At 43.4% G+C, this 15156-nt stretch overlaps 1 protein-coding gene across 4 annotated transcripts in view; it reads left to right on the top strand.

Annotated features, from left to right (window-relative positions):
• Nucleotides 1-14820, top strand: part of mre11a (MRE11 homolog A, double strand break repair nuclease) — a 133164-nt gene extending 118344 nt beyond the window's left edge. For all 4 annotated transcript variants that reach the window (XM_041198929.1, XM_041198931.1, XM_041198928.1 and 1 more), the window contains exon 20: nucleotides 13965-14820. In XM_041198929.1, coding sequence (XP_041054863.1) covers nucleotides 13965-14018 — 54 coding nt within the window. In that variant the 3' untranslated portion in view covers nucleotides 14019-14820. The remainder of the gene's footprint in view (nucleotides 1-13964) is intronic.
• The last annotated feature ends 336 nt before the right edge of the window (nucleotides 14821-15156 follow it).

The following is a 15156-nucleotide window of genomic DNA, read 5'->3' as shown; positions in this document are numbered from 1 at the left end:
AGCATGCAGTCCAATGGTCAAGGCTGCCGTCAATCGGTCAGGTTGAGTGGGGCGGAGAGGGTTGGGATTTCGGGCAGCCATGCAGCGCACTAAACTCTGCCCATCCAAGTGGTGCAGCACGCTCCAGTATGCATTAAGGGGCCTTCAGACTTAATCGAGAGGTTCTTGGTATACCCAAGCTAACCCACATGTCTCTCTCTCTTTCATCCTACAGAAAGAGCGCATCAGAAGCATGGAGCCTGGTAAACTTCCTGTGAAATACAGAGAGCGGAGATAACGGAGAAGAGAGCGATGGAGGCCCTGGCTGGGCAGAGGGAGGAACAGCAACCTCAGGAAGAAGGGGCAGCTGGGGCTCCTGTGCACACTGCTGAAGAGCCACAGTGAGCCATCGGTCGGCCTCCAGCTAGACCCAGGGTCTATATGCGTTACCTTTCATTCCTGCAGATAACCGACAACCATTGTCGCCAAAGATTGTGTATGTCTAGGCAACTGGTTGGTCACACCTGCCAGCTACTGCAGGATTTGGCGCCATGGGAACATGGAGGGCATTCACTGCCAGTGGCTGTGAAATTGACCGAAGCGCTCAATTTCTACTCCAGTGGCTCCTTTCAGGGCTCCACAGGTGACCTCTGTGGGATCTCACAAGCCTCCTCCCACAAATGCATCAATGAGGTCAAAGATGCCATCTTTGCGAGGCCACACAACTTTGTGCATTTTGCTAAGGGCCAAGAGAGCCAGAATGCAAGAGTGATTGGATTTGCCCAGATCTCTGGTTTCCCACAGGTGCAGGGTGTCATCGACTGCACTCATGTGGCACTCAGATCTCTGTTGCAACAGGGGTCAATTATGTCAACTGCAAGGGCTTCCATTCACTGAATGTGCAGCTGGCGTGTGACCACCACAAACGCATGCCGCAGATCTATGCGCAGTTTCCAGTGAGTGTCCACAACTCCTACAATCTCAGTCAGTCACAGATCCCTGACGTCTTACAAGGTCCATAGAGGCTTCAGGGTTGGCTCCTAGGGGACAAGGGCTACCCACAGACGAGGTGGCTGATGACACCCATGCAGCAGCCTCAGACTGCAGCAGAGAGAAGGTATAACGAGGCTCATGCTGCAGCTCACAACTTGGTGAAGCAAACCATTGAGATGCTGAAAATGAGGTTCCAGTGCCGGGACTGGTCTGGTGGAGCCCTGCAATATAGTCCACAGAGGGTGTCGTGCATCATCCTTTGCAGCCCCAGGTTGTAACAGGGAGACAAGCTGCCTGAGGAGGAGATGCAGAAGCTGGTGGTCTCCTCCAATGAGGAGGACATCAACGAGGGTGAGCAGGCCCTCGAAGGCAACGATGACAGTGATGAGACACTCTTGCTGGCCAGACGAGGCAAGCATGCTCAGGAAGTCCCCGTAGCTGCTAGGTTTGTGGAAGATGATGACGACATGCAGTGAGGAGACACCGTGGATCCTCACATTGCAACTATGAACGGTTGACTCCGGTCTGGCTAATGGCAGCACATATACCCTCTGTGATAATGCTCTTGTCATGGAGATGCAGTGGCGGCCCTAATACTTGCTCGACTGTGGTAGGATGATGACGACATGCAGTGAGGACAGTGGAGACAGCCCCACCTAAATGGTGCTGAGAGCACACTGAGAGAATGACGGAACTCTGTGATCCCTGCTCACGACATTCTGGCAGCAATGACAAGCAGGTATCACTAATGTGCCCAGGGATCGTGAGGTCAGACGGCCCTGGACTGAGACACGTGTGCAGAAAGGTTTCACATCTGAGTGACACAAGCTCCGCTCATCAGATCAAGGAGCCATTGCCGTTAGACATTTTTGGGAGTTTGTTTACAGTAGTGAACATTATGCACAAGTGATTAACTCCCATGCTAAGGCTGTGCAACTACAACTTCTTAACCTTCCTAACCCTGCCACTACATCTTGGTGCTCCCTGGATATTCATAGCAGAGGTGGAGGCAGCCTGTTGACTGCTACGCCCTGTCTGTGGTGACCTTGGTGGGTGCCCTCTGGAGAGCCGAGACCTGGAGGGCCCTGGCCTGACTTCGGTGTCCTGCTTTGTGGGAGTGGCATCCTCCTCGACCTGTGGAGCTGGAGCTGCTGAGGTCACAGGAAGAGTGGATTAGGAAGGGCTGGACACTCCCGGAGTTAGCTGAATGGATGGTCCTAGGGGTACACTTGCTGATCCTCTTCCCTATGGATGCCCGAGGGCCCCTGGCTGACCCCTTGAGGAGAAGGGGTAGCTGGAATGAGATCGAGCTGCCCTGCACCCCTCTCACATACACATTGTTGGAGGCCAACTATGGCATCAGTGATGGAGTTCAGCCTATGCAGTAGTGCAGGAGTGAAGTCCTGGACCAAGGTCACCATGGCGGCTGCCATCTTACCAGTGTTGACCTCAGTGTGTTGGCATACTGACGCTAACACCTCAGCCTGAAGATGGATGGACTCCTCCATCAGGCCTTCCAAGCTTGCCTTTGCAGCTCCAGCAACTGTGACATGGCCGAGTCCAGAGGCTCATTATCTGACTCGGACTCAGCCACATTCTGTCCTCCAACAGTCCTCCGAGTGCCGGGGACCTGGGAAGTCCCTGCCACTGCGTGTTGCGGATCAGAAAGTGCAATGTAAATTTAGAAAAAATAGAAGCAGGAGTAGGTCATTCGGCCCTTTGAGCTTGCTCCGCCATTCAACATGATCATGGCTGATCTTCTATCTCAACGCCATACTCCCGCTTTCCCCCCCCATACCTCTTGACGCCTTTAGAATCTAGAAATCTATCTATTTCCTTCTTAAATATATTCAGTGACTTGGCCTCCACAGCCTTCTGGGGCAGAGAATTCCACAGGTTCACCACCCTCTTAAGTGAAGACGTTTCTCCTCATCTCAGTCCTAAATGGCCTACCCCGTATCCTGAGATTGTGACCTCTTGTTCTAGATCCCCCAGCCAGTGGAAACATCACCTTTGCATCCAGTCTGTTCAGCCCTGTTGGAATTTTATACGTTTCAATGAGATCCCCTCTCATTCTTCTAAACTCCAGTGAATACTGGCTTAGTCGGCCCAATATCTTCTCATATGACAATCCTGCCATCCCAGGAATCAGTCTGGTGAACCTTCACTGTACTCCCTCTATGGTAAGTATATCCTTTCTTAGGTAAGGAGACCAAAACTGCACACAATACTCCAGGTGTGGTCTCACCAAAGCCTTGTAAAGCTGCAGTAAGACATCTTTGCTCCTGTACTCAAGTCCTCTTGGAATGAAAACCAACATACCATTTGCCTCAACTGTTTGCTACACCTGCATGCTTGCTTTCAGTGATTGCTGTACAAGGACACCTAGGTCCCTTTGTACATCAACATTTCCCAATCCATCACCATTTAAATACACTGCCATTCTGCTTTTCCTACCAAAGTGGATAACTTCACACTAATCCACATTTTACAGCATCTGCCATGTATTTGCCCAGTCACTCAACTTGCCTAAGTCGCCTTGAAGCCTCTTAACATCCTCCTCACCACTCACATTCCATCTAGTTTTGTGTTGTCAGCAAACTTGGAAATATTACATTTGGTTCCCTCATCCAAATCATTGATACATATTGTGAATAGCTGGGGCCCAAGTGCTGATCCCTGTGGTACCCCACTAGCCACCGCTTACATTCCAAAAAAAGACCTATTTATTCCTACTCTCTGTTTCCTGTCTGCTAACCAATTCTCAATCCATGCCAATATATTACCCACAATTCCATGTGCTTTAATTTTGCACATTAACCACTTATGTGAGACTTTATCAAAAGCTTTCTGAATATCCAAATACACCACATTCACTGGTTGTCCTTTATCTATTCTGCTGGTTATGTCCTCAAAAAACTCCAGTAGGTTTATCAAACATGATTTCCCTTTCATAAATCCATGTTGACTTTGTCTAATCCCATTGATATTTTCTAAGTGTCCTCTTATCACATCCTTTACAATAGACTGTAGCATTTTCCCTACTACTAATGTGAGGCCAACTGGCCTGCAATTCCCTGCTTGTTCCCTCCCTCTTTTTTTTTAAATAGTGGGGTTACATTTGCCACCCTCCAATCTGTCAGGACTTTTCCAAACTCTGCAGAATTTCGGAAGATGACAACCAACGCATTCACTATTTCCATGGTCACCTCCTTTTGTACCCTGGGATGTAGATTATGAGGCCCTTGGGATTTATCAGCTTTTAGTCCCATGAATTTCTCCAGCACTTTTTTCAGTAATTCTAATTTCCCTCAATTCCTCCTTCTCACTAGACCCTCTATTCCCTAGTATTTCTGAGAAGTTATTCGTGTCGTCTTCTGTGAAAGTAGTTGTTTAATTGTTCTGCCATTTCCTTGTTCTCTATTATAAATTATCTCGTGTGCTCACCAGATTGTGATTCCGAGGCTACTCTAAAGCTAGGTCCCAACAAGATCTGTGTATCTTCGCTGGTGGAGGATGTGGGTGAGCGCTGTGTTGGGACTTCAAGGAGAGTGCCTTCAGATTCCTCTTCAGAGGTTTCTTCGGGGCTTGGTTGGAGGCCCCGGGTCATGGACTCTGTCGGCTGTTTGGCAGATGTGCCTGCGGAAGCAAGGAGAGATAATTAGTGCATGACAGTGGCCTGTGAAACAGGACACATCACTCAGCATGGTTGTCTTGCCTGGATCTTGCACTGCTGGATCCTCATTTGGTTGAACAGCGCCAACCTCATCATCAGCATAGGACCGGTCCAGATCGTTGCCAGCCAGCTGGTGGCTCTGTTTTCAAAGGCTGTGAGGACCTTTTTTTCAGGCATTCCTCCATCAATCTGCGACCTCTCCCTCTTGTGTGCCAACTTGTCCTGCATGAATAGAGATGGATTGCGTATAATCAGGATGCCTGCCGGGCCAGATGGTAAGTATGCCTGGCATGTGTGGGTGGTGAGTGGTCCCATGGACGGGATGAGGACAATGAAGATGTGTGTGAGAGAGTGAATGGTGATGTCCCTTGAACTGGCAGTGGGTGAGGGCCCTGTGGACGTGTTTGCAAATGAAAGAGTTGAGAGTGATGAGAAGAGTGATTTACCCTGGCGCAACGGAGGAGATCATTCATCTGCTTGTGGCACTGGATAGCTGTCCTCTTTTGCAAGGATTTGGCACTGACCATCACTGCCACAGCCTCCTAAGCTGGATTGGTGATGTTGCTGCCCATCCTGCGGCCAGAGCGGGGTTATAGGACATCACGACGGAACTCCGCCATCTCCAAAAGGCATTCAAGGAACACATCGTTGAACCTGGGTTCTGGGGCCATGTCTTCCACGTAGCAGTCCTGGGCTGGAAGCACTGAAAAGTGTGCCCGGGGCTGCACTTTAAATATGGCGCCTGGTGTGATGAAGTGGCAAGGTGATAGTGGCAAGCAAATGAGAGCAGTCACCCAAGATAAACTGATGCCAGATTGTCAGAAGAAATCTCCAGATGGCCAACAGCTTCTGGAGTGACACAAGAACATTGGCTGTAGACAGGAAAAAATAGAGTGCTTTGTCTGCCTCATGCATTTGTAGACACAGGCACAAATAAGTCTAAGTTACTGCACAGGAGGATATCATTTGGCCCATCAAGCCCATGCCAACTCTGCAGAAGCAATTTAGCTAGGCACTCTTACCCCATCTCCATAACCCTGCAGTTTTCTTTCGCCTTCAGATACTCATCCATTTACCTTTTGAAAGCAATGATTGAATCTGTTTCTACAACTCTTTCTGGCAGTGCATTCCAGATCATAGCCACTCACTGCAAAAAAAAAATTCCTCATGCGACCTTTGATTCATTTGCCAATCACCTTTCATCTGTGTCTTCTAGTTCTTTATTCTTGTATCAAGGAGAACAGTTTTTCTTTAACTACTCTGTCTAGACTCTGTCTTCTGATTTTGAGCACCTCCTAAATCCCTGAACCTTCTCCAAGGAGAACAGCCCCAGGTGTTTTTCTCTCCCAACGAGATATCTACAGGCCTATACCCATTGGAGTTTTGAAGAATGAGAGGTGATCTTATTGAAATACATAAGATCCTGAGGTGACTTGATACGGTGGATAACTGGAGGATGTTTCTTTTTGTGGGGGAGGCTAAAACTAGGAAGTCCCACTTTTAAGACAGAGATGAGAAACTTTTTCTCCCAAAGGGCCATTGATGTGTGGAATTCACTCCCCCAGGAAGTAGTACAGGAGGGGTCTTTGAAGTTATTTAAGGCAGAGTTAGGCAGATTGTTGTTAGGCAAGGGAGTCAAGGGTTATGGGGGCCAGACAGGAAAGTGGAGCTGAAACCACAACCAGATCAGCCTTGATCTTATTGAATGGTGGAGCAGGCTGGAAGGGCCAAATGGCCTACTCCTCTGTTCCTAAGCCTCCTGCTTTATTCCTCCCCATTTTTAGCTTTGTATGCATCTTTACTGTGCCATTTTGTTCCCTTCCTTAACTACTTATGTCAATTTGTTCTTTTATTGTCATACTGCATGTTCTTTCTTTGTTCTGAATGCCTCACTGACTTGACTTTTTATGTATTGTATTATCCATTAATTTTTATCTATTGGTAATTTTGAGAACATGTGTAGGTTATTGAAACTGCCTTTCCGACATAGGAATCAACATCTTAACTGTTAACTATTACCTATTGCCTCTTTCTCTCTCTCTCTCTCTCATGTGTCCCACCCCCAACACCTGCTGAACACACCACTTAGTAGAACTGATTTCCATTTTTGATGAATCTACACTGGAGATGTTGGCTGTTTTTTTTTTTCAGAAGCTAATGGATTTGCTGTGGTTTTCAGCATTTTCAGGTTACCTTTCATCTTCAAGTTTAGAGTGGCCCAGCCATATTTCCCGTGCCTAATTTTGATGGCATATTTCAGTCGATATGCCCTTAGATTAAGTTGTATAAGTGATCTTGTTCAGCAAGGGAATCGGGTGGTTGGGAATTAATTTCCCAGCAGCATATGAATATGAAAGGAGTTGATTTTGTTACATAGAGAACGTAGCGCCTACTTGATAGTGGTTGCAATCAATGCAAATCTTAGCCCCTATCCTGCAATTTATTGTGATCTTATAAATGGATTTTAGTTCCGTTTTCAGACAGCAGTATTCAAGGAAGCACTCATAAAATTTTAAGGAACATGTTTTGATGAACTCAACCTAAATATGCTCAACAAAGGCAAAACCAGATTATCACATCAATATCAGGAAAACCTAGGCCCAGCTTTCCGACACGATGGAGAGCCTCTCTGTCATGGTGAAAATTGCAAAGTGGCCAAATGTTGTAAGTTCTGCCCCCAAACACGGCAACTCCCATTTTCACGGGAGTGGGAATGGGACGAGGCTCGTTTCACCCGTGTGATGTACGAAGGCAGTTGGCCATGTAAATCATCAGCTGCCTCCACAAAAGTCGAATTTTGTTAGCCTAGGATTGTGAAACCTGAAATGTGCAGAGTAGACCTGGTAAGAGCAGGTCTGAATTTGGTGTATTTGTTTGGATAGTCAGGGTACCCCTTTTGAGAGGTAGGGGACCCATGTGGAATTTGCCTTAAACTTTTATTCAGTGCCCCAGAAGTGACACAAGATCATTTCCAACTGTCTTCCCTTAACACATGGGATTAGGAGGGTGAGGTTGTTTTTCTGGCAGGGCAATTTATTTTGCCCCTACTGACTTGTGCACCCAGGTGCCAAGAAGGACTTTGTGCTGGAGAAGGGCACATAGAGATTTGTGCAAAGGAACATGGGCATGGTACCCTGACACATAGAAACCAGTCACCTCGAGCAGCCAGAGGCCAAAGGGAGGGCAAAAGGTTGGAAGGAAGAAGCTGCTGCACACACACCAGGAAAGAAGAAGAGGAGGAGGAGAGGAAGGACAACCAGGTACTACCCTGTGGGAAGGGTGTACAGACATAGGACACCAGACCTCAATATGATGGAGAATCATTGCTGATGGCGACTGAGGATAAGCCGTGAGACGGTGACAGATATATGTCACATGGTCTAGTAACAACTCAAGTCACAACCCATTGACCACCATGCCCTGCCAGTGGCGGTAAAGGTAATGGTTGCTGTCAGCTTCTGTGCCTCAGGATCTTTTCAGGACTCATCAGGAGATTTGTCTGGTATATCCCAGTCAGCAGCACATAACTGCACTGAGGTTATAACTAGTGCCCTAAAAGAGTGGAGAGAAGAGGACCTGGAGATGGACAGCAGCCTCTAAAAGAGCAGAAAACAGGAGGCAACAGAAACAGCAGCTAAACCAGCTATCCAATTTGTGGCTCGAGAGAGGACCGACCACATTCTGAGAAAAAGCAATGTGTGATGTAATAGGAAAACGGGTCGTTGATTGGTGAGTACTTTTCTCATTTATCTCTCAAAACTCGGGTAATTTTAGTAATTGTAAGGTTTTAGTAGTTGTAGTAGTAAGGTTAACTAACAGTAGTAAAGCTTATTAGATTGGCTGGTGAGTATTTCCTTTTAACGTAACTAAAGAATTTCAATCAGGATAAGTAGAACATTTCTGGAATTAATAAGTATATAAGCACAGGCAGGACTAGAGACATAAATTAATATTTTATTTATTAAACTTTAATTAAATGCTAGAAAGATGGCAGGGCAGGTGATATGTGCTGGCTGCAGAATGTGGGAGCTCGTGGATACCTGTGTGATCCAAGGCAAACACATCTGAATAAGTGTCTGCAGCTGGAGGAACTTCATCTCAGATTCATTGAGCTGGAGGCCAAGCCACAGACACTATGCCACGTCAGGAAGTTGGGAAAGTTATTTGGATACTTTGTTCCAGGAGGTGGTCACACCCCTTAGGATAGGGTCATCTGATTTGGTCCATGGTCAGGGACAGGAGGGTGTGACTACTCGTGAGCCAGGTATAGGGATCGAGAAGGTAAAGGTGGAAGAGCATCAGTCCTTGCAATTGTCCAACAGGTTCAAAATTCTTGCAGCCTGTATGGATGAAAGCAAGGGTGGATGAGTGAATTGACCATGGGATCATGGTACAGGAAGCTATTCAAGTGGGGGGAGTTAATAGAAATGTATTGGTAGTAGGGGACAGTATGGTCTTGGGGATAGACACAGTTCTCTGCAGCTGAGAGCAAGAGTCCAGAAGATTGTGTTGCCTGCCCAGTATCAGGGTTCAGGACAACTGCTCCAGTCTGGAGAGGAACTTGCAGTGGGAGGGGGAGGATCCAGTTGTGGTCCAATTAGGTACCAATGGCATAGGTAGGACAAGAAAAGAGGTTCTGCTTAGAGAATGTGAGCAATTAGGGGCAAAATTAAAAAAACCGAAACTCAAAGGTATTGATCTCTATTATTATCTAAGCCATGAGCAAGTTGGAATAGGGTAAATAAGGTTAGAGAATTAAATACGTGGCTCAATGATTGTTGTGGGAGAAATGTGTTTTGATTCTTGGGGCACTGGCAGTACTGAGGAAAGTGGAAGCTGTACCGTTGGAACAGTATTCACCTGAACCATCTGGAGCCAGTGTTCTGGCGAGTTGTATGACCAGGGTGGTAAAGAGGGCTTTAAACTAAATAGTGGGGGTGAGTGATCAGGTGAGGGAAGATGTACTAAATTAAAGAGAGAGGACCAGGCAAGGGAGCAACATAGTAATAAGATCATTGATATGGCAGGAAGGGACTGAGCGTACAAAGAATCCACCAGCAGAAAAAGCTAGAGGTTGCAAAAAATAAAAATAGGAGGTGGGGGTCACGCTGTTAATAAATGATGGGATCAGAACATTAGTAAGAGAGGAAGTTCAAGATGTAGAATCAGTTTGGGTGGAGCTAAGAACCAGCAAGGGGCAGCAATCATTGGTAGGAGTTGTTTATATCCCACCAAACAGGAGTGGTAATATAGAGCACAGTGTCAATCAGGAAATTAGAGATACATGTAACAAGGATAATACAGAAATCAGCTTCAGTCTACAGACTGAGTCTCTGATTAGCACTTATACTGTGGAGGATGAATTCCTGGAGGGTATACAAGATGATTTTCTAGAACAGTATGTTGAGAAACCAACTAAAAAAATGGGCTATTTTAGATCTTAGATTTTAGAAAGGGCTAATTAATAATCTCACTATGAAGGAATCTTTAGGGAAGACTACAGGGAGGTGGTGGCATAGTGGTATTGTCACTGGACTTGTATTCCAAAGATTAAGGGTGTTATTCTCTGGGCATCCAGGTTCAAATCCCACCACGGCAGGTGAAATTTGAATTCGATGAAAATCTGGAATTAAAAGTCTGATGATGACCATGAAACCATTGCCAATAGTTGTAAAAACCCATCTGATTCACGAATGTTGTAAAAACCCAAATGATTCACTAATGTCCTTTAGGGAAGGAAACCCGCCATCCTTACCTGGTCTGGCCTACATGTGACTCCAGACCCACAGCAATGTGGTTGACTCTTAACAAGGGCAATTAGGAATGAGCAATAAATGCTGGCTGAGGCAGCGACGCCCACATGAATGAATAATAAAAAAAGTGACCATAATATGATTGAATTTTACTTTAAGTTTGAAAGTGATGAAACTGGAGTCTTAAATCTAAACAAAGGAAACAGTGAAGGTATGAGGAGCTGTTCTGTTGAAGAGTCATGTGGACTCAAAACGTTAACTGTGCTCCTTTCCACAGATGCTGCCAGACCTGCTGAGTTTTTCCAGGTATTTTTGTTTTTGTTTTATGAGGAGCAAGTTGTCTGTGGTAGATTGGAAAACTACATTAAAAGGTATAATGTAGACTAGCAATTAATACCTGGGTTACAACAAATTTACATTCCTTTGAGGCAAAAAAGCCCATCAGGAATGGTGATCCAACCATGGTTAACAATAGAAGTTAAGGATTGCATTAGATCACAGAAAGAGGCTTATAAAGTTGCCAAAAAAAATAGTAGTAAGCCTGAGAATTGGTGGAATCTTAGGATTCAGCAAAGGAGGGCCAAGAAACTGAGAAAGAAAGAGAAAATAGAACATGATGGTAAATTAGTGAGAAACTTAAAATGGACTGTAAAAACTTTTATATAAAAAGGATAAGATTAGCAAAGACAAATGTGGAATTAATTTTGATTGTACTTTTCAGTTGCTGTGGCCCCAGCAACATTTTAAATGTCATCAAGTGTAACATAGGAACAGTGTAGTTAGGCATGAATTTATCTCCAGTATGTGAATAAGTGACTCATCTTATCCTGTTACTAGAGAGTAGCAGCAGCTTAACAATTGTGACTTAATGCTAATTTTAGCTATGACTGAGATTTGCAGGATAGATGCTATCTGTGACTTGCACTCTTGTGCCTTATTAGTCCTTTAAAAGCAGATCACAGTAGTTGTACTTTTCCAATGGATTACAAGTTGAGTATGTAAAATAAGCTGCCATGGCCATACTTTTATATCACAGTTGTTCTATCTATCTACTATATTTGAAACCAATTGGCCTAGGAAAACATTTGATCTTGTAGGAGGAATCAGCTGTTTGAGTCTAAAGTGTGATTAAATGTAATGTTGACCGACTTAATTTGGCACAGTGCAAACAACTAAGTGCCTTATGAAAAACCTCTATGATTGTTCTTTGGAACTAAACATCAATTAAGTTTAAAAACAAAAAAACTGCGCATGCTGGAAATCCAAAACAAAAACAGAATTACCTGGAAAAACTCAGCAGGTCTGGCAGCATCGGCATCAATTAAGTTTATATGTGTGTGTGTGTGTGTGTGTGTGTGTGTTTTTGAGGCATTGAATGTACCAGAAAATTTATGTGGAATTTTCATTAGTTTCTAATTTGCAAGGGGAAGGAAAGAAATGTGATCACTCGTCACCAGCCATCTCTTCTCTCTGCCAGTACTGGGGCCAGGAGAACTAAAGACTCTGAATATAATGGGAAGGTCGAATAATTTGTTACTCCCGTTACATTTAAAGCATGTAATATAGAAATGGGCAGTTATAATGAATTAATAATAACATTTCTGGGAATAAGATGGAGAAACAGTTTGCTTTCTGACAAAATGAAAGAAATGTCTTTGTATACATTTGGGTTATTTAATGATCCCATACTACAATCTGGAGACTGCACTCACAGGCGGTGCGGATCAAAGGAACCCCTCGAACATATTCACTTTTTCCAGTCTAAAACTCCGTAATGTTGATTTTGCTGGGTTCCATAGGCTGTGGATTCTAAATACCCCTCCATTCAGCATCTGACACTCACTAACACTTGACCTAAAAGTCAGTTGCACCTGAAAATGGCTGCACAGGGAGCAGGCTATATATTGCATGTGCCCATTAATGTGGTCCCAATGAACTCTGAAATTGGACCTGGTCTTCAGTAATACAGCCATGAAGCCAGAATGAGGTAAACCATTCATCAGCTACAAGCCTGCCTGTGGGCTGGAAGGAAACAAACTCCACTTCAGGCAGTCAACACTTTTTAAAGGGGAGGTGCACATTGGATGCAGACAAGAGGGGAACTTAAAATTGCTTTAACCAGGCACCAAGGTTTTCTGCTGTGTTGGAAGCCTTGCTCAAGAAGATGGGTGATTCTCTGTACACCCCTTCCTTGCTACCTGGCCAGGGTGAAGAAAGTCCCCAAGGCAGCACCTGGCCTTCACCCTGGCCAGGTAGCAGGGAAGGGGCGTACAGAGAATCACCCATCTTCTTGAGCAGGGCTTCCAACACAGCAGAGAAGCTTGAGTGAAATACTTGGGAAATGTTGGATAATTTACAGTTTTTGGAAAGGCTGGAAACAGACACTGACCCAGTGTACACCTTGCCTGATTTTCCTTTCCATTGATTTCTAGCCCAACTCCAGAGAGCTGGACAAATAATCTAAGTTGACCTTCCAGTCTAGCACTAAGAGAGTGATCCCACCTTTTGGTTGAGGCATTCAATAGAAGTCCTGTTTACTGCTTCAGATGGAGGTAAATAATCCCGTGGTACCATTCAAAGCAGAACAGAAGGATTTCTTTTGGTGTTGTGGCAAATATTTATTCCTCAACCAACATTTTTTTAAAAAAAAGACAAATCAGTGGTCTGATCATTTATCTCAATGCTGTTTGTAGGACCTTGGTGTGTGAAAATGGCTGCCACATTAGTGACTGCACTTGAAAACTACTTCATTTGCTGTGAAGTGTTTTGAGAAGTCCTCGGAATGTAAAAGGCACTACCTTCAAAACCACTCTTAGACTAAACCTTTGGGCATCCATTCTAATCTAGCCTCCTTTAGCCTGGCATTTGTTTTCCGCTCCTCCGAAAGCCTTGGAACATTTTTGTACAATAAACTGTGCTATATAAATGCAAATGGTTATAGTTTGTGAATTTTGAGAGTTCTGCCAAGTAGCTATAAAATGAACAACTGTTTGAAGCCACATTTAAAAAAAAAAGCACTCAGTTATGAATTAATTCAATTAATTTCAGTCCATTGAATCTATTATAATTAAAAGTTGTTGAAACTAACCAACATCTTATTGAATGATTTATGCATATTATACATTTTGCTGTGTTATACCCTTTAATTGGTTATACAAGTTTTGACTTTTTAGATAATTGCACCTGCAGTCAATTCACTAATGGCAAACTGAGTTAACCAATACTGCACTTTTACCAGAAGAATATTTATGCACCTCAATGCAATTGTCTTTTCCTCACTTACCACACAGGAATAAAACATTGTGCTTCAAAAATAATGTAAGCATTAATGTTGCACGTTAATGTACCTATGTCTTTTTGACAATGTGCAGTGCATACGTTTAAAGGTTAATTGCCTGTTTAAAATGCAGGTATTTATTAAATGTGATACAATCTCATTTGATTTTAATCTCTAGATACCACAACCTTATTGATGATATGGTGTCAACTGATCTAACATTTTGCTTATCCAACTTTGTGAGAGATTTGTTCTAATGGTATTAATGCTATATATTTGTTCTCAGGAAGACTTTGACCCCTTCAAAAGCTCTGCAACCTTCAGAAGAAATAGAAGATAACTTGTCAAGCTCCTATAATGTGCTGATGTTTTAAATTCAACAGTTTATCAGTTTCAATTTTGTTGCGACAACAGTTATCCATCTATAGAAATAAAAAAATGTCCTAGCTGAAACATTTGTTCATTTTATGTGGCAGCTGTGTCAAAGATGGATGTGAATACTTCTATATATACAATATTGTTTCCCATTTTAATAATCAATATTCAATGTGAACCATATTTTTCTAAAAGTGCTCCATGATACTTCTAAAACTGTTGCTCAAGCTGCCTTGAAATATTTTTAACCCATAGAATGGTCTTTACTTGTCAGATATCCTTGAATCTGCAAGGAGTCAAAAAAGTATTGCCCTCATGTAAAATTTTGCTGCAATAAAAAATTGACTTGAGATTTAGGTGCATGTATTTTAGACCTGTCTTTTTCAGTGCCATATATAATGCATGCACAAATCTAGATCCCATTGGTTAAAAATATGGGTATCACTTTTAAGTATGTGAGATATTCATAAGCATGTATCAGTTTAGCTTAATACTTTGTAGTTACTAGTCCTGGAGCTTAGCAATTTTCAGTAACGAGACTGTTGAAGAAAATACTCAATATTAAATAGAGCAGGGTATTTGTGTTTAACTTAATCTGTTGAAAATCAGTTTGAATTTACATTAGAAATGCTTCTGTATATGACTAAGCTAATGTTTAAGATTGTATTTTGTTCAGAAGGAACAGTGTAATTATCTTTATGTAAAAATTCTCAACCACGATAGTTTCATACTTAAAAGCACCATGTGTATAAATATATTTTCTGAAAGACTTGTTGCAGTTTAGTGAATGGAGTGAATATTGACACTGCCACCTGGTCAATGCATGTGATGTCACTTGAGCCTAGCCCGAGTGTTACTGCATATTGAAGAACTACACGTTGTTGAGTTCTGCACTTAGTCATATAGAGAACTGCAAGCAGTGCTGTCAATCTACAGCCTGACTTCATGAAATTACACATCATATTTCTACATTTATTGCATTATTGCCCTCCCACTTCATGGCAATGAACTTGTTAATTATACAAGGAGTTAACACAGAATGAGGGGTGACCTTATTGAAACATATAAGATTCTTAGGAGGCTTGACAGGGTAGATGCCGAGT

This window comes from Carcharodon carcharias, chromosome 11, assembly GCF_017639515.1.
Source record: "Carcharodon carcharias isolate sCarCar2 chromosome 11, sCarCar2.pri, whole genome shotgun sequence".
Classification (NCBI taxonomy): domain Eukaryota; kingdom Metazoa; phylum Chordata; class Chondrichthyes; order Lamniformes; family Lamnidae; genus Carcharodon; species Carcharodon carcharias.
This window is presented reverse-complemented; position numbering and strand designations above follow the sequence as displayed.